This window comes from Carassius gibelio, chromosome A16 (genome assembly GCF_023724105.1).
Source record: "Carassius gibelio isolate Cgi1373 ecotype wild population from Czech Republic chromosome A16, carGib1.2-hapl.c, whole genome shotgun sequence".
Taxonomy (NCBI): domain Eukaryota; kingdom Metazoa; phylum Chordata; class Actinopteri; order Cypriniformes; family Cyprinidae; genus Carassius; species Carassius gibelio.
The window spans coordinates 960,233-979,376 of NC_068386.1; the positions used below are offsets into that span (position 1 = coordinate 960,233).

The 19,144-nt window shown below is 31.6% G+C and overlaps 1 protein-coding gene across 1 annotated transcript; it reads left to right on the plus strand.

The window, feature by feature from the left end:
- The first annotated feature begins 1,041 nt into the window (after nt 1-1,041).
- Nucleotides 1,042-18,424, plus strand: LOC128030305 (pituitary tumor-transforming gene 1 protein-interacting protein). Its single transcript, XM_052617809.1, has 7 exons — nt 1,042-1,346; nt 1,806-1,852; nt 3,065-3,173; nt 4,767-4,875; nt 8,020-8,085; nt 12,163-12,209; nt 17,057-18,424. Exons 1-7 carry the CDS (start codon nt 1,211-1,213, stop codon nt 17,104-17,106), a joined length of 564 nt encoding a protein of 187 aa, XP_052473769.1. The 5' UTR covers nt 1,042-1,210; the 3' UTR covers nt 17,107-18,424.
- Nucleotides 18,425-19,144: the final 720 nt, after the last annotated feature.

Below are 19,144 nucleotides of genomic sequence, written 5' to 3' on the forward strand. Positions count from 1 at the left end.
GTCATAATGTCTTAAATTTGGGTCTGTTTGGTATGAAAGCCCATTTGCACCATGTTAGAAGAAAAAAAATTATAATAATGCTTTGGTAAATCATAATTATGACTAATGAGAAATGATGACTTGACATTGCCCTACCAGGTGGAAATTATGACAAATCTTATAAGGTCGAAACTGATATTCTTAATTATGAGATAAAATATGGGAAATATGGCTTGGAAACTCGATATTTTAAAATAAATTATGAATTAAAAAGTCATAATATTAGAATACAAAAAATTCTAAATTAAGTTAATAGTGTTTTTTTACCTTTCATCTTATAATTTCATAATTAAAATTTTTTATCTCATAGTTATGATTTTCATTTTATAATTTTGACTTTTCATTTCATAAGTTCGACTTTTTACTTTATAATTATTATTTTTTAAATGTTATAATTTCAACTTTTCATTCATAGTTTTGACTTTTCATCTTATATTTATTATTTTGATGTTATAATTTCCATTTTTCATTTCATAATTTCGACTTTTAATTTCAGAATTTCAACTTTTTATCTTATATTTATTATTTTGATGTTATAATTTCCATTTTTCATTTCATAATTTCAACGTTTCATTTCATAATTTCGACTTTTTACCTTATATTTATTATTTTTCATGTTAGAATTAAAAATTGTCATCTCATAATTTCGACATTATAATTCATTAAAATTTCATAATATTAGTCGAAAAATAAAAAAATCTCATCATCTAATAATTTCAACTTTTATCTCTTAGTTATGATTTTTCATGTTATAATTTCGACTTTTCATCTAATAATTTGGACTTTTTACCGTATAATTATTATTTTTCATGTTATAATTTCGACTTTTCATCTTATAAAATTATGAGTCCTAAAGTCTGACTTATCAAAGCAAAGATTTAATTAATTAAATTATTTATTTATTTATTTTTGACATGCCGGACTGGGTCTGCATAGTGTGGTGCTGGTGCCTGTACTTTTATGGTTATGTTTTCTTGTAGGACTTTTATTTTGAAGGCAACAGCAGAGCGTCAGCTGCGTCCTTGCGTTTCCGTGTTTTCGATCTCTCGATGGTTTCGGTTGCGTGTTAGAGAGAGTTTTAGAGATTTGTGTGCAGTCGAATTCAATATTTAATAGCTTAAACACAAACTCAACACCCGTCTGCTGTACAAACAGTCAGTTCCTCTCCGATATGGATAAATCGCGAGTGATTGTGTCTATGTTTAGCTTCCTGCTGATGTGTGTCGCATTCAGTCTTTCTGAAGCAACAACAACAACTTCAAAATCAACAATAATCACACCTACAACTCCTCCGGCTGTCCACAAACGTATGTGTTCACCCGAATCTATCTTCTTTTTTATCATGCATCTCTATTGTTAAATGTAACATGTAAATATATTTCAATAAATTACTATTATAGCACAAGTATATTTCTATTCACCCGAATGTATTGATTGTGTTTACTATAGAACGGTCACATTTTAATTATTAAGTCACTATTAGTCGATATAAAGACATTGAAAGTTGTAATCTATATCAATAAAAGTTGTGTATTCAGAGTATATTTCAAGGGACTTTGTTATTACTTTATTTATCATTCAAGATTGTTAATCCAGGATGTGATGTGATATATTTATAGTAGCACTATATTATGCATAAAGTTATACTTTATGAGCCGTCTGCTCATCCAGACCAGTGTTTGGACAAATCCTGCTCTTTATTTTGACTGTGAACCTGTTTTTTTATCTGATTGGAGTGAGTATTTCATTCTTCTGTGTCTTCCCAGCATGCAACACTCAGACTTCCTGTGAGACGTGCCTCGCCAATGTTTCGGTGAGATCACATGACGCTCCTTTACTCTTGATTATTCGGGTTTCTGCACTTCTTCCTGCACCTTTGGAAAATTAATATTGTTATTTGTGGATCTGATTAATTATAACCTGATAATTATCGATAGCAGTTTGTTTTAAGCATCTTTTGAAATAAACTTATTTTTTTTCAGACGAGATGAATGGTTTAGTGACAGAAAAAAACAATGCAAACAAACATCACAGAATTCATTTGTAACATCCTAGAAGACGTCAATAATGATGATAATAATAATAGTTTTTTGTATAGTCCTGGAGGGTGTCATAAACAAAAAAAAATTAAATGTATGTTGAGGGTGTCATTAATGATAATAAAATTAATAAATATTTTTGTAACATCCTAGAGAATGTCAATAATAATAATAATATGTTTTTTGTAACATTCTGAAGGATGTCATTAATAATAATAATAATAATAATAATAATTATTATTATTATTTTAGTAACATCTTAGAAGATGTGAATAACAACAACAACAAAAATAATAATAATAAAAAAATATTTTTTTAACATTCTGAAATGTAATTAATAACAATAATAATAATAATAATAAATGTTTTATAAACATCCTAGAGGATGTCAATAATAATAATAATAATAATAATAATAATTTTAGTAACATCCAAGAGGATGTTAATAATAATAATAATTAAAATAATAATAATAATTAATGTTTTAATAATTTCCTTGAGCATGTCATTCAATAATAATAATAATAATAATAATAATAATAATACATATTTTGTACATTCAAGAAGATGTAATTAATAATAATAATAATAATAATAATAATAATTTTAGTAACATCCAAGAGGATGTTAATAATAATAATAATTAAAATAATAATAATAATAAATGTTTTAATAATTTCCTTGAGCATGTCATTCAATAATAATAATAATAATAATAATAATACATATTTTTCTAACTTTCTGGAGGATGTTATTAACAATAACATCAATTATAATAATAATAATAAATATTTTTGAAACCTATCGAAGGATGTCATTAATAATAATAATAATAATAATAATAATAATAATAGTTTTTTTTTAAAACACTGGATGATGTCATTAATAATAATAATAATGATAATAATAATACTTTTCCCTCTAACATCCTAGGGGATGTCATCAACATTAATAATAATGATAATAATAATATTTCCCCCCTGCAGTGTTTGTGGTGCCAGACGAACAGCAGCTGCTCAGATTATCCGGTCTCGTATGTGATTCCTCCGGCGTCGCTGTGTAAACTCTCTCAGGCTCGATGGGGTGTTTGCTGGGGTGAGTTCACCTTCATGAAGATGCACACAACTGGTTAAATATACCTGCTGATCTCTGAAGTACAGCAGCTGTCGAGCCGAAGGAAGCAACACTCTCACATTGATGAAGGGAGCTTTACATTCATGTCTGGAAATCCCCGTTTAACTTCCTCACAACGATAGAGGAACATTTATCACGGCCTGAGGACAGTACAGTCATTACTATGCGGAACTCTAGAATACTTGCTCCTGATTGGCTAATCTTGGCATTCATAGGTTAAATATTAAAATGAGTGTCGTCCAGAACACAGTATAACTGAACACTCATCTGTGATTTTTTATTTCAGTAAAATAAATATTATAATTATTATTTAATATATGATACTAAATAATCGTCATCAAAATAAAAGTCCCTGTGGGGTTTTATTTAGTGGTAATGAACAGCCGGTTGTTTCTCACTTCTACAGTGAAAGTCTCAAATGTGTCGTGTGGCGTCTCTTAAAGTCATAAAACATCTTATCACTTACCTGACACTCACTCAGAGTCACTTAAAACATTGAAAGTGAAATCATGCTGGATGCGAGCAAAATCCCCTGCTCATATTTCATCCCAAATTCAAAAGGAAGAACAATATTAAGCCTGTTTCGTACACTGTAAAAAAAAATATTTTTTTGAAGTTGTAAATAAAATAAAGATAATTAGCCTAGAGTATTTTGTATTCTTTCTATTTTAAAGATTTATTTTTGAGGTCAGTGTTTTACCTGCCATTTCTTTATAATTAATTCTGAAAATGAATAGTTTCTACACCATTTCCTTTTTTTCTTTTTCTTTTTTTTTTTTGTAAATATATTTGCATTCTGGGGCAGTTAATATTTTTCAACTGAAAGCATCTAAAAACTTTTCAAAAAATGTTGAATGTTAAAATTGTATTATTGCATTTACCAAAAAATTATTCAATTTAGGCATAACCACACCAAAAAAGAAATATATATATATATATATATATATATATATATATATATATATATATATATATATATATTAAATATATATATATTCATGAAATATTGAACATATAATCTGAAAAGTAATGATATTAACCCCATTGTAGAGAATAGAATATAATTAACATTTTTCTTATTTACAACTCACGATTGCTCAAAAAGTCAAAGTTTATGAACAAAAAGTTTATCAAAGCAACATAAAAATGACTCTTAAAAAAATATACAAATAAAATATATTTTACTTAAAATTATGAAAATAGTGCTAAATGTGATTGGTTGATATGGTTCATCAATAGACGTTCATATTCATGTTTTTTCAGAAGGTGTTTGAGATATGAGAAGACAAAAGTAAAATTACTCCATACATACCATACAAACATAGTTTCATTCTTTTACTAAAAAACTATTTTTATGGATCTTTTCTAGGTCAAAACTCACTTGATTGTGTTGTAATATATAATCTACATGATGCAGTTATATTGCTCACTCTCACATGATTAATAATAAAAAAACTGCATGACTCCTCAATCATGAGAACGGTGTTAGCGTCAGTGAACGTCCAGCAGGTGTCAGCAGTGTCTCTGATCTTCAGTGTTGTGATGTTGTTTCAGTGAACTTCGAGGCTCTGATCATCGCGATGGCTGTGGTGTGTGGGATTCTGCTGCTGGCTGTCACCGTCTGCTGCTGCTGCTGCTGCTGTAAACGCAGACGCTCGTCCAGGTCTGACCTCCACAGACACAACTCTCATATCAGCCTCTTTTCACACTAACAGCTTTCACTTCCACCTCAGAGCTGCCTTGTGTTCTGTGGCCAAAGTTGAACCTTTTAAAGCCCTGCCAGATCTCCGTTTGTGAAACTCAGCAGTTCATTGAACACTGGAGCCCTAATAGTCAGAAAAATTTTATTTTAAAAATGGAACAGTTTACTGAACCTTTAGAAAATATATATATATAAAAAAAAAAAAAAAAAAAAAAAAATATATATATATATATATATATATATATATATATATATATATTTTTATTATTCTAAACTGTTGGACATAAACTCAGAATTGCGAAAATAAAAGTCTAAACTTTTGGATATAAACTCAGAATTGCGAAAATTCTAAACTCTTGTAAATAAACTCAGAATTGCGAAAATAAAAGTCTAAACTTTTGAAAATAAACTCAGAATTGCGAAAATTCTAAACTGTTGTAAATAAACTCACAATTGGGAAAATAAAAGTCTAAACTTTTGGATATAAACTCAGAATTGCGAAAATTCTAAACTGTTGTAAATAAACTCAGAATTGCGAAAATAAAATTCTAAACTTTTGGACATAAACTCAGAATTGCGAAAATAAAAGTCTAAACTTTTGGATATAAACTCAGAATTGCGAAAATAAAAGTCTAAACTTTTGGATATAAACTCAGAATTGCAAAAATTCTAAACTGTTGTAAATAAACTCAGAATTGCGAAAATAAAAGTCTAAACTTTTGGACATAAACTCAGAATTGCGAAAATTCTATACTGTTGGAAATAAACTCAGAATTGCGAATAAAAGTCTAAACTGTTGAACATGAATTCAGAATTGCGAAAAAAGTCTAAACTGTTGAACATAAACTCAGAATTGCGAAAATAAAAGTCTAAACTTTTGGACATAAACTCAGAATTGCGAAAATTCTAAACTGTTGAACATAAACTCAGAATTGTGAAAATAAAAGTCTAAACTTTTGGACATAAACTCAGAATTGCGAAAATTCTAAACTGTTGAACATAAACTCAGAATTGTGAAAATAAAAGTCTAAACTTTTGGATATAAACTCAGAATTGCGAATAAAAGTATATACTGTCGCATATAAACTCAGAATTGCGAATAAAAGTATATACTGTCGGATATAAACTCAGAATTGCGAAAATAAAAGTCTAAACTTTTGGACATAAACTCAGAATTGCGAAAATTCTAAACTGTTGAACATAAACTCAGAATTGTGAAAATAAAAGTCTAAACTTTTGGATATAAACTCAGAATTGCGAATAAAAGTATATACTGTCGCATATAAACTCAGAATTGCGAATAAAAGTATATACTGTTGGACATAAACTCAGAATTGCGAAAATAAAAGTCTAAACTTTTGGACATAAACTCAGAATTGCGAAAATTCAAAACTGTTATAAATAAACTTAGAAATGCGAAAATAAAAGTTTAAACTTTTGGATATAAACTCAGAATTGCGAAAATTCTATACTGTTGGAAATAAACTCAGAATTGCGAATAAAAGTCAAAACTGTTGGATATAAACTCAGAATTGCGAAAAAAGTCTAAACTGTTGAACATAAACTCAGAATTGTGAAAATAAAAGTCTAAACTTTTGGATATAAACTCAGAATTGCGAAAATAAAACTCTAAAATGTTGGAAATAAAATCAGAATTGCAAATAAAAGTAAAAACTATTGGAAATAAACTCTGAATTCTAAAAGTTTACCTGACAAACTCTGAATTGCGAGAAATTTTTTTATAACTTTCAGATGTAAACTCAGAAATTCGAGAAAACTTAGAATATGGAGAAAAAAAACTGCAGAATTTTATTCAGACTCAAACTGAGCAAAAATAAAAAATTTGCTGCAGATGCTGATATTTACATGATTTTTTATGTAAATCAGTGAGATCTTTCTAACAGTAGAGCAGATACTGACATAAACTGATCTGAATATCACTCTATATCTCCAGTAATGAGATGAGATGTAAAAGATCCAAACATATAACACAGTGACTGAGAGCTGAAGAAATCAAGGCTCCTCAGAAGATGTGAGATGTTCTGGAGGCTTGTGAAGATCATTCCTCCGCTGAGGAACAGTGAAAGTAAAGCTTCTGGAAACAAACGCTCCTCTAAAGATCCTGAGGATCAGATTTGAGACTCTAAAACATGATTTTGATGGAGAATCAAGTAAAGCTGAGCTGCTTCAGTCCAGGAAGAGTTCATCTGGAGATATTACTGACCTTATTCTGACCTTTACTTGATCACAATCAGGAAAGTTTTGAGTTGAGCTGAAGCTGAACGCTTGTACAGTTACACTGAAAGAGCTTTGACTGGGAAAAAAGACTCTAAACTATCAATCAGAGACAGAAGACGTGAGGAGAAAAATTACATTTTGATCGTATTGATCCTTAAGAGGCCAGTAGGCTTTATAGGGTTAATAAACACAAATGCATTTTGTATTGCATTTATTTATTCATTCATTAAAAATAGCACAAGATTTGGCGTTTCCCCCCAAAGAGATAATTTTTAAAGCGTCCAGTTCTGTATCTGTGGAGATGAAAAGGACACCTCTGTCTGTCAATCACGGATGATTTCATGAAGACGTGCCTTGCATACAGAAGTAGATTCACTTCTTCTATCTCTCGTTAATGCTTATTCAGCTTCATGTGACGATCCTTTGTTTCTGTGATATTTAGAACGGCTCAGAGACGTGTTGTTTTACAGCTCGAGGACAGATCACAGTTTCAGTTTTTCTTCTCAAATTATGTTTTATTGTTGTTTATTGTTTCATGTGGTTTCCATTTCAGCGATGATGTAAAGGTCACAGTATTATTGTAATTACTGGTTGTTCATGTTCTCGTTCTAGTGCCACTGTTCATACCCCCAGAATAAATCCATGTGCAGATTTGAGAGCACAATAATTAATCCAGATAATAACCCAACTCTTTGTTTTCTTTGATAAATAGCTGCCAGTCTGATGTCACGTGAATTCTGCGATTTCATAAATATGCTGATCAATTTTGAGTTTTGTAAACTTAACGTAATTAAAGCATTTCCGATGTTACTCATCATTAGCGTACTAGTATAGTATTCTGAATTGGCTTTCGTTTTATATTTTTAGTTTTGATCGTGATGATGAGCAGTTTGCCCGGAGAAGAGAGGAGATCAAGCAGCGATCAGAAGAACGGTACGTAAATCTTTTGTTGTCGTCAATTTAGTAGTAAGTTTTAAAGGAGTAGTACACCCAAAAATTTACATTTGTTGAAAATGTCTTCACCATCAGTTCATACAAGATGAGAATTAGTTTGTTTCTTCATCAGATTTGGAGAAATGTAGCATTGCATCGCTTGCTCTAAAGTGAATGGGTGCCGTCAAATTGAAACTAAATTTTTATTTGTTCTGTTTTGAGGAAAATATTAAGATCAGACCACCATGGTAATGGTAAAGGAATTAAATAAATTAATATAAAACAAGATAAAATAAATTATTTTTTGTAATCAATCTGAACTTCAAATTATATTTTTATTTTACGATATGCACCCATTAAATTTCAGTTGTATTCCTAATTATGTAGAAAACGCTAGACAGAGAAAAGCTACTGTCGTCACAATAATTATGAATTACATTTAATCACGTAAATAACAGAGCAACTTTCAATTCAAAACGGCGGAATTTGACGGGAAATTTAGACGTTTCACAGTAGAAGTTTTTTTTTTAAAGCACCTGAAGTGGATTTGGGCACGTAATGCGTGTGTGTGTGTGTGTGTGTGTGTGTGTGTGTGTGTGTGTCTCGGTGCTTTAATGATTACGTGTGTTGTGTGTAAATATGTCTGTAGGGCTTTCAGCAGCTGTGCTGCACTAACAAGGTCACTTCTGTGTCAGACACTCGAGGGGAAGCAGGAATCTCCTTTTGAACTGGAGAGCTCAGATTAACGGAGATCAGATATATCTGCAGGGTCTCGGCCGATTGTGTGTGATGCATCTGATGTACCAATGTGCTTTTATTCAGCATTTTACGTCTGTCACAACAAAGAACAGCCTGATGGGCTTCTTTAGTGTTGAATTATTATTGCTAACAGAAGCACAGTGCATTATGATGTCCTTGAACATATATGGAGAGAATATTTAGTATCTTGTTATATTTTAGTTTCTTGTTTTGTGTTAGAAGAACTGAAAGATTGACAGAAACAGGGTTGGTAAGCAGTATCAGAATCAGAAGTGTAGTGGTTAGTTCTATGGTAGTTTCATAACACTTTACAGCAAGGTTTTCTTTGTTAACATTAGTTAACTGCATTAGTTAACATGAATCAATAATTCAAATACTTTATTATTGCATTTACTAAAGTTAATTTTCATTTCAACATTTACTTATACATTATTAACATCAAAAGTTAATAATATTTGTTAATATTATTTATATGTTTTAGTATTTTGTCATCTTTATTATGTCTAGTATTAATTCATGTTTTGAATGAGTTTTTATATATTTTCTGTTTTATTTTAAATTTAGATTTACATCTTATGTCTATATATTTTTTTTTATAATATTTCGTTTTTATACATTATCTGTTTTTATTTGCAAAACATAAAATACAATTTATTTATAGTATTATTGTCATCTTTATTGTCTACGTATTATTTATTATTTTAATTAGTTTTTATATATGTTTTTTATTTCTGTAATTTATTTTAAATTTGAAGTTAACATGAGTTAACGTACTTTATAAAAATGATTAAACTTCGTTAATTTTAAATCCAACATTATTTAAAACATTTTACAATAAAAAGTTGCATCAGTTAATGTTGATTGTGTAAATTGTACCTTTATATGCTGTTTAAATATACATAATATTTTATTCAAAAGTTTGGGGTCAGTAAGATTTTATAAAATAATATTTTTATTCCTCAAGGATTTATTGAATTGATCAAAAGTTACAGATATAGACATTTATTATAATATTTATATTTCAAATAATTTTAATTTTATATTAATCAAAGAGTTCTGAAAAATAAAATGTATCACATTTTCCACAAAAATATTGTGCAGCACGACTGTTTTCAACATTAATAAAAATCAGAAATGTTTCTTGAGCAGTAAATCATCATATTTTCATGATTTCTGAAGATCATGTGACACTGAAGACTGGAGGAATGATGCTGGAAATACAGCGGAGCATCACAGAAATAAATTACAGTTAAACAGAGATTCACATAGTAAACAGCTGTTTTAGGTTATAATAATATTTCAAAATTTTTATTATCATTTTGATCAAATAAATGCAGCCTTGGTGAGCAGAAGAGACTTTCAAGAGCATAAAAAAAACTTGCTGACACCAACTTTTGAACATAAGTAAGGCTTTCTCTTTTAATAAACCTTAGTTTTATTCACTGTTGATCTGAACTTTTAGCATTCTTTGATCTGTAACAGACAAACACTGGTAGAACTCTAGCCGGTGGAGTTATTGTTGTGCTGCTTTGTTCAGGATTGTGGAAGCAGCAACAGATGGCTAATGACTCCAGTGATTGTTCACAGATCAGCTGCTCATAAAGCTCTGGCTGATTTATACGGGTATGAAGCAGCCGCAAGTTCGTCTGGAGGCCCACCCCATCTTCTATGTGGGCTGTAGAGAGGATGAATGATGCAGGGCGAGCGGTTGGTGTTGTATAGCGCTGCTCGTATGTCACACACCCATAAAACACTGCTGCTCTTATTTATGACGAGCCTGTGAAGGAATGGATGGCCTTAAACAAAGACATGAACTCACTGTGAATCATTTACTGCCGCCCATGTGCTGCTCTACAGGATTTGGTTTTCAGTTGAGCAGTTTTGGTTGCGTAAATTGAATCCAGGTTATGAGTTTAATTTGTTGTTCTTGTAATGGTTTTACATGATTCAGAATTTGTATTGGACATAACATTAGAATTCTGAGAGAAAAACAGAAATGCAAGATATGAAAAGTAAATTTCTAAGAAAAAAGTCAGAATTGTGAAATATAAATGTAAAATTGTACGAAATAAGAATTTTGAAGAAAAAGTAAGAATTGTGAGATGTAAGCGTAAAACTCTACGAAAAAGCAAGAATTGAGAGATGTAAGCGTAAAACTCTACAAAAAAGTAAGAAGTGAGAGATGTAAGCGTAAAACTCTACGAAAAAGTAAGAATTGAGAGATGTAAGCGTAAAACTCTACGAAAAAGTAAGAATTGCGAGATGTAAGCGTAAAACTCTACGAAAAAGTAAGAATTGAGCGATGTAAGCGTAAAACTCTACGAAAAAGTAAGAACTGAGAGATGTAAGCGCAAAACTCTACGAAAAAGTTAAAATTGAGAGATGTAAGCGAAAAACTCTAAGAAAAAGTAAGAATTGCGAGATGTAAGCGTAAAACTCTACGAAAAAGTAAGAATTGCGAGATGTAAGCGTAAAACTCTACGAAAAAGTAAGAATTGAGAGATGTAAGCGTAAAACTCTACGAAAAAGTAAGAATTGAGAGATGTAAGCGTAAAACTCTACGGAAAAGTAAGAATTGACAGATGTAAGCGTAAAACTCTACGAAAAAGTCAGAATTGTGAGATGTAAGCGTAAAACTCTACGAAAAAGTCAGAATTGAGGGATGTAAGCGTAAAACTCTACGAAAAAGTCAGAATTGAGGGATGTAAGCGTAAAACTCTACGAAAAAGTCAGAATTGACGGATGTAAGCGTAAAACTCTACGAAAAAGTCAGAATTGAGCGATGTAAGCGTAAAACTCTCCGAAAAAGTAAGAATTGAGCGATGTAAGCGTAAAATTCTACGAAAAAGTCAGAATTGAGAGATGTAAGCGTAAAACTCTACGAAAAAGTCAGAATTGAGCGATGTAAGCGTAAAACTCTCCGAAAAAGTAAGAATTGAGCGATGTAAGCGTAAAATTCTACGAAAAAGTCAGAATTGACAGATGTAAGCGTAAAACTCTACGAAAAAGTAAGAATTGATAGGTGTAAACTTAAAACTCTACAAAAAAGTCAGAATTGTGAGATGTAGACGTAAAGCTCTACAAAATAAGAATTGCGAGATATAGACGTAAAACTCAATGAAAAAAGACAGAATTGCGAGATTTAAATGTAAAACTGTGTGACAAAGTCAGAATTTCTTCAAATTTTCTCCAAAAAAATAAAATACAGCTCAAATTATGCAAATGGAACGGAAATGCAGTATTTTGTTTAAAAAATCTGTATAATCCTGTCCAGTCTGTAAAAAGCTATCACTCATCTCTGGTTACTGTCTGTTGCAGGAAGGCGGAGAGGAAGGTGAAACATGATGAAATCCGCAAGAAGTATGGTAAGTCACGTCAGTCCTGTGCTGCTGTCATTACAGTTCAGAAGAGTTCAGTCATATCTACACATTATGACTCTTTTCTGCATTTTAGAAGGTGTCATAAATGCTATGAAATAAAACTATGGGAATGATGTAGTTACTAAAACCTGTTCACATTTTAGGTTATTTGATTTGAAAATGTTTTACAATGAAATTCATACTGTGCCGTTCGAACCTTTGGGGGTCTGTAAGATTTTTTTATCTTTTGCTCACCCAGGCTGCATCTATTTGATCAAAAATACAGTAGAAACTGTGAAATATTATTACAATGTAAAACATCTGTTTTCTGTGTGAATCTGTGTTAAAGTGTAGTTTATTTCTGTGATGCACAGCTGTATTTTTAGCATCATTCCTCCAGTCTTCAGCGTCACATGATCTTCAGAAATCATGAAAATATGATGATTTACTGCTCAAGAAACATTTCTGATTCGTTCTGTCGTTCTGCACAATATTTTTGTGAAAACTGTGATACATTCACAGATGAATGTCACAGACATCATTTATATGAAATAGAAATATTTTAACATTATAAATGTATTTACTGGCTCTTTTGAGCAATTAAATGCATAACAGGAAAAATATAAAAATATAAAAATATTTATTTCTTTCAAAAAAAAAAAAAAAACCTGACCCCTATCTTGGTAGTGTTCACACACACAAACGTGTGTGTGTGTGTGTATACTACAAACATGGTCAGCAGATTGTGTGTCCCATGTTTGTACACTCACTGATGTATTTGAGCTGTTCCTGTTAAAGAATTAACTGGAGATAATTGCATCAATAATTATGCCTGGGACTCAGACTGGCACAATTACAAAGTGCCCAATTCTGCAAAGATTTCTTGTATTAGCTAATACATCTTCAGTTGTTAACTTTTGGCTGATTACAGGACATCATGTGTAGATGTTGTAACACAGGTCTTTATTGATCTGGTTCCTTGTGTTGGTCTCAATAATGCTTTATTCAGCAGATAAAGTGTTCTTTAATTATAGTCTGATAGAGGAACACTTAGCTTTCTGATCGACTCGTGCACCGCGTCCCAACACTGCCTGATCAATGCTGATGTGGCCTCGGCAGGGGACGAGTAGAGATTATACTCATGGAAGAATTGTGATTTTTATTTTCTTCTCACCATTCAGATTTTTTCCTTCTAGTATTCAGAGTTTACATATCGTACATCAGAATTACGAGATGTAAACGCAAAACTACGAAAAAGTCAGAATTGCGAGATGTAGACGTAAAACTCTACAAAATAAGAATTGCGAGATGTAGATGTAAAACTCTACGAAATAAGAATTGTGAGATGTAAACATAAAACTACGAAATAAGAATTGCGCGATGTAGACGTAAAACTCTACGAAAAAAGAGTTGCGAGATGTAAACATAAAACTCTACGAAATAAGAATTGCGAGATGTAAACGTAAAACTCTATGAAAGAAGAATTGCGAGATGTAGACGTAAAACTTTACTAAATAAGAATTGCGAGATGTAGACGTAAAACTCTATGAAATAAGAATTGGGAGATGTAGACGTAAAACTCTACGAAATAAGAATTGCACGATGTAGATTTAAAACTCTACCAAAAAAGAGTTGCGAGATGTAAACATAAAACTCTACGAAATAAGAATTGCGAGATGTAAACGTAAAACTCTATGAAAGAAGAATTGCGAGATGTAGACGTTAAACTTTACTAAATAAGAACTGCGAGATGTAGACGTAAAACTCTATGAAACAAGAATTGCGAGATGTAGACGTAAAACTCTATGAAATAAGAATTGCGAGATGTAGATGTAAAACTCTATGACATAAGAACTGCGAGATGTAGACGCAAAACTCTATGAAATAAGAATTGCGCGATGTAGATGTAAAACTACGAAATAAGATTTGCGAGATGTAGACGTAAAACTCTATGAAATAAGAATTGCCCGATGTAGACGTAAAACTACGAAATAAGAATTGAGAGATGTAGATGTAAAACTCTAGGAAATAAAAATTGAGAGATGTAAACATAAAGCTCTATGAAATAAGAATTGCGAGATGTAAACACAAAACTTAGAAAAAAGTTAGAATTGCAAGATGTAAATGTAAAACTAAAAGAAAATAGTCAGAATTGCGATATGTAACATAAAACTCTTCTAAAAAACTAAGAATTGCGATATGAAAAAATCTGCATTGTTAGATGTAAATACAAAAATATGAAAAAAGACAAAAACGTAAAAAAAAAATGAATTACGAGATGTAAATGCAGAAAAAAATAAAATAAATCAGAATTACAAAATGTAGCTGGAATTGCAATTCTGAGAAAAAATGTCTGATTTGTGACATATTGCAAGTGATAGGATTATGAGATAAGAAGTCACAGTTACCTTTTTTATATTTTTATTCAATGGCAGAAATAAGCTTCCGTAAATACTAATGCAAACGGTTGCTTTAATAGATAGCAGTAGTATATTAGTTCTAATCGCTCTGTTGAAAGCAAAATTAGTTTACTCATTATTTATAAATTAAGACCTTGATTAGCCTTTAACAGATGCACACAGACACATAATAACATGTCCTTCAGTTCATTATTAAAGATCACTTATCTGTGCAACGAAGAAAACGGCACATGCATATTTCATCAGATTGCGTTTACAAAAAATTTCAGTCATTGCCTGAATAACATAATTCAGAAGATGCTACACATAAAATAATGAAAATAATGTTTTAAAGCAGATGCAAAAATTGCAAAAGGATTTGAGTAGAACTGAGCTTTTCCTAATTGAACCCGTCCTCCAGCAATAACAGGTGAAAAAGCATCAGACGGGGTGCTTGACTCCTGCTTGATTAACTCCGTGCTAATTAGCGCTGGTGAGGCTGAGAAGGGCTGTAATTTATGTGGTGGCAAAGGCCCGGATCGCGTCCCGGTGCTACAGAGGAACGAGGTGAAATGTAAATGTGTTCGGCGCCTGCGATCGCAGCTCCTGTGGTGCGTGAGAGTGAGAGAAAGTGAGAGCAGGTCACTGAAGCCACAGCGGAGGACAAAGCCTCACAGCTGCTGCGCAAAGACCAGCAGAAAACCACACGACCTTGAGACAAGCTGAAGAAGAGCCTTTGTCTTCCAACACACTGCTTCATTTATTTAGAAAAAAATACTTACTTATTTTTTTTATACTTTCGTTAATTAATTTTTTATCTATTGTCCATTTTCTTAAAATTTTAATTATTTTACTATTTAATTTGAATCTGTTTAATTGCATTTACATTTATTTTTGTATTTTTTATTTATTTTTTATTTTAATTTATTTGATATTTACTTAAATCAAATGTTATATTTATTTAAATACATTTTAATTTTAATTTTATTTAATTTATTTTTTATTTTGCATTTTATTAGAGTAATATAGTTTATTATTTTAGTGTTTTTCATTTAATTTGATTTATTTTAGTATTTTTTACTTATTTATGTATTGTAGTTTTTATTTTATTTTCTATTTTTTTATTCATTGATGTATTCATTTTATTTCATTAAGATTCGTGTGGCTGCACTGCGTCTGTTTGACATTCTCGTGAGCCGGTCGCCGGTGAAGAGGATGTTGAAAGTAGAAATAAAGATCAAAGGATGTGAGCCTCTCTGAGAGCTTCATCCCTCTGTATCTGATGACGAGACTCTTCTCATCCCGCCACAGCTTCTTCATGTTCCTCATCCGCTGAGTTCAAGATGCAAACTCAGAATTCAGAACTCTCAAAATGTTTAGAATAAAAGTGAGAATTGTGAGATGAAAACAAAAAAAACTCCTATGGCAGGAACAAGCTTCCATAGTTTCCAGATCCTGCTGCAAACTTAACGTCATTTTCGTAAACTTTACTTAATGAGTACAGAATAAAAGTCATTGTCTGAGCATGTGGTGATGCTGCTCTGTTATGACTGATGGTTTCTGGGCCGTGTCCTCATTGGCTCTGCTGTGTGCTTGTGTGTCCTGTGGTGAAGTGTGTCTGTGTGTGTGTGTGCGTGTGTGTGCGTGTGTGTGTGCGTGTGTGTGTGTGTGTGTGACAGCATGATGGATGGAGGCCTCCGTTGTGTTTCTCCTGCTCTCAGCAGTCCGTACATCAGGGACTGGGCGTCTCCGACCCGATACTCTCTCACACACACACACACACACGAGCGTCTGCCCTGCGAAGGACGTTCTGTCACACAGCAACAGGGTCCAAAACAAACACCAAACTGACCTGCTAGAAATCAGCTGAGTAGCTTTTTCGTCTTTTTTTGCTTCCATAACATGTCCACTTTCAGACTCGTGGAAAGAAAACTTTAAAAACACACATTTAAGTGTTCGTTTCATAACACTTTATTAACATGTGCCTGTAGATTTCAATCACAATTCATGTCTTAAAATGCTGTTTTCTTAAAACGAGTGTCTTTCTCAAATTCAGCAACACACACACACACACACACATATATATTACACATATGTGACCCTGGAGCACAAAACCAGTCATAAGGGTAAATTAAAAGAAAAAAAATTCTTAATAAATCCGTCAAAGGTAAGCGTGTCACATCCGTGTTCTCGACCCACAGGTCACGCGTGATCCACGGCTGTCCGTCCAGCGGTTTCTCGTCTCCCTTCAGCCCTCGTGCAAACACACATCCATCAGAGTTTATTTTATCTGCTGCTTTAACTCAGAACTGATTAGAGCTGGAGTCCTGTGGAGCACCGAGGGGTTAAAAGATGAAAGCTCTCTCATATACGGCTGACAGAAAATGAGACGTGGATATGAATAAGAGTCATGTGACCGTGACAGATCTCATCTCTGCTGTCCTTCTCTTCCAGGTCTCATCCCAGACTCCGATCATCCGTACAGCAAGTTCGAGAACGAGTGAAAGCGAGGGATCGCAGGAATCACTTCACCACGTGCTTCGCTCTTTTGAGACTCGTCGGATGAGTTTAGGTTTGATGGAAGCCCAAACTGAGATTACCTTGTCACTCCTCTCTCTCTCTCTAGTTATGATTAATGTCTGTGTAGTTGTCAGTCAACACAGATTCTCTCTCTGTCTCTTTTTAACACGGTTTCTCTTTTCGTTATAACTAAAAACAATACAACATCACGCTTCAAAAAAATGATGCTCTTCTTCTGTGTTTTTTCAGTATGGATATCTAAACATCCTTAAAATGACATCAAGCAAAATGAGACGAGATATGAAGTCTTGTTTTTTTGTATCGAAATGAAGTGATTTCAGGCTTTAAAAACAGGAACAAATGTCTTTCAGTGGGACAGAAAAATCAACTCAATTTAAAGAGAAAACAAGCTGAGTTTTTGCCTTTGTTAGCAGATATGTTTTTTTTTTTTTTTTAAGCATGAACTCCTTTTTTTATGCATTTTTTTTTTTATCTCAATCAAAATGTATCTTGATTTAAATATTGAGATATTTGTACCGGAAACAACAAACATATTGGAAAATGCAAAAAAGTATTACTATTTCTGCACATTTTTAATGCTTTAGATGAAACTGATGGAAATGGCCCAGATGGCTGTTAGATTCTGATTATTATTTCGTGCTGCTTTGTTTTCTCATAGAGAATTTAAGAATTACTCAATGCAAAAATGTAAATTCTGTGATGATTTATTCACCTTTGTGTCGCTTTTTTATGCACAGACACTGTTAATAATTACACCATAACTGTGCACTATATGATGCCTACACTGTATTTATATTAAGTTGGCTTATATTCAGTCATATGATTTTATCTTTGGGAAACAGATCTTACTTTTATTCCCTAAAAATCCACGAAGATGATGATGATTAGTGAACATAAAGTCTATTTCTCCCCCAAAGCGTCAAATGACTTCAGAAATATAGCACATGCATCATATCATACTGTTATTCCTCTATAGATTCATAGGATGCATTTTATTTTATTTTATAAAATGCATCAAATGGACTACTATTGTGAAAAAAACTTGCATGAAGATGCTAAAATTCTCTTTTTTGCATTGTGTAAAAAACGACAACAGCATATGGGTTTGAAAGGTGAATATATGATAACCGAGTTCAGTTTTCAGTCAATTATTGCACTTTCTGATTCAGTTGTGATTGAAACTAAGCTTATTTTTAATCACTCGTGCTTCTGTGTGTATTTATACTGTATGTACTTATTAAAACATGTCCTAATAAAAACAAGCTTCCACTTTTAAAGAAATCACTGTGCTGTATCCCTGTGTGGACTGAGGACGAGTTAAAGTTAAATTCACATCACATTCCCTTTCAGTGACTGGAGGAAGTAGTTTGATGCTCCTCCTCTTCATACTAAACCACCAGCTGCAATATGAACACATGATTTTCTTTTAAAAAGTGCATTTAATAACTCAATTCAGTTAAACACAGAGCAGAAAATCATTAATAAAAAAGTAATATATTTATTTTATTATGACAATTTTTCTGTATGCAAATAAATGAGCACATAAAGTGTTGATTTATATTTATATATTATTTAATTTTATTTCCGTGGAGGTACTACAGTGATGATATCAGATTTCTTTTTCTTCTTTTTGTGTATGAATTTGTAATGTACAGAATATTTTAATCTTTAAAAAGAAATTGAAAAACTGTAAAAATGTCAAACAAACTGTAAAAAAGTGGCAGTACTATGTATTGGATGAAATCAAATACACATTTTAAGTTATTAAAAATATTTAATGAATAGTGGATAAATGTATTTAATGAATAAATGAATTCATTTTATTTGATGGCTCCTTTATAAACACCCAAGGTCACCTTACAACAAGAAAAAATGACAAAAAATACAAAAATGAGTAACAAAAGACAAACAGATAAAATACAAATAAATATAATAATAGATTATATATATATATATATATATATATATATATATATATATATATATATATATATATATAGT

What these genes read in the sequence shown, in the direction of transcription:
- LOC128030305 (XM_052617809.1), top strand. Translation starts at nt 1,211, where the DNA reads ATGGATAAATCGCGAGTGATTGTGTCTATGTTTAGCTTCCTGCTGATG. An exon ending in AAACGCAGACGCTCGTCCAG is followed by an intron (nt 4,876 to 8,019) that starts GTCTGACCTCCA and finishes TTATATTTTTAG; the next exon opens with TTTTGATCGTGATGATGAGC. An exon ending in TGAAATCCGCAAGAAGTATG is followed by an intron (nt 12,210 to 17,056) that starts GTAAGTCACGTC and finishes CTTCTCTTCCAG; the next exon opens with GTCTCATCCCAGACTCCGAT.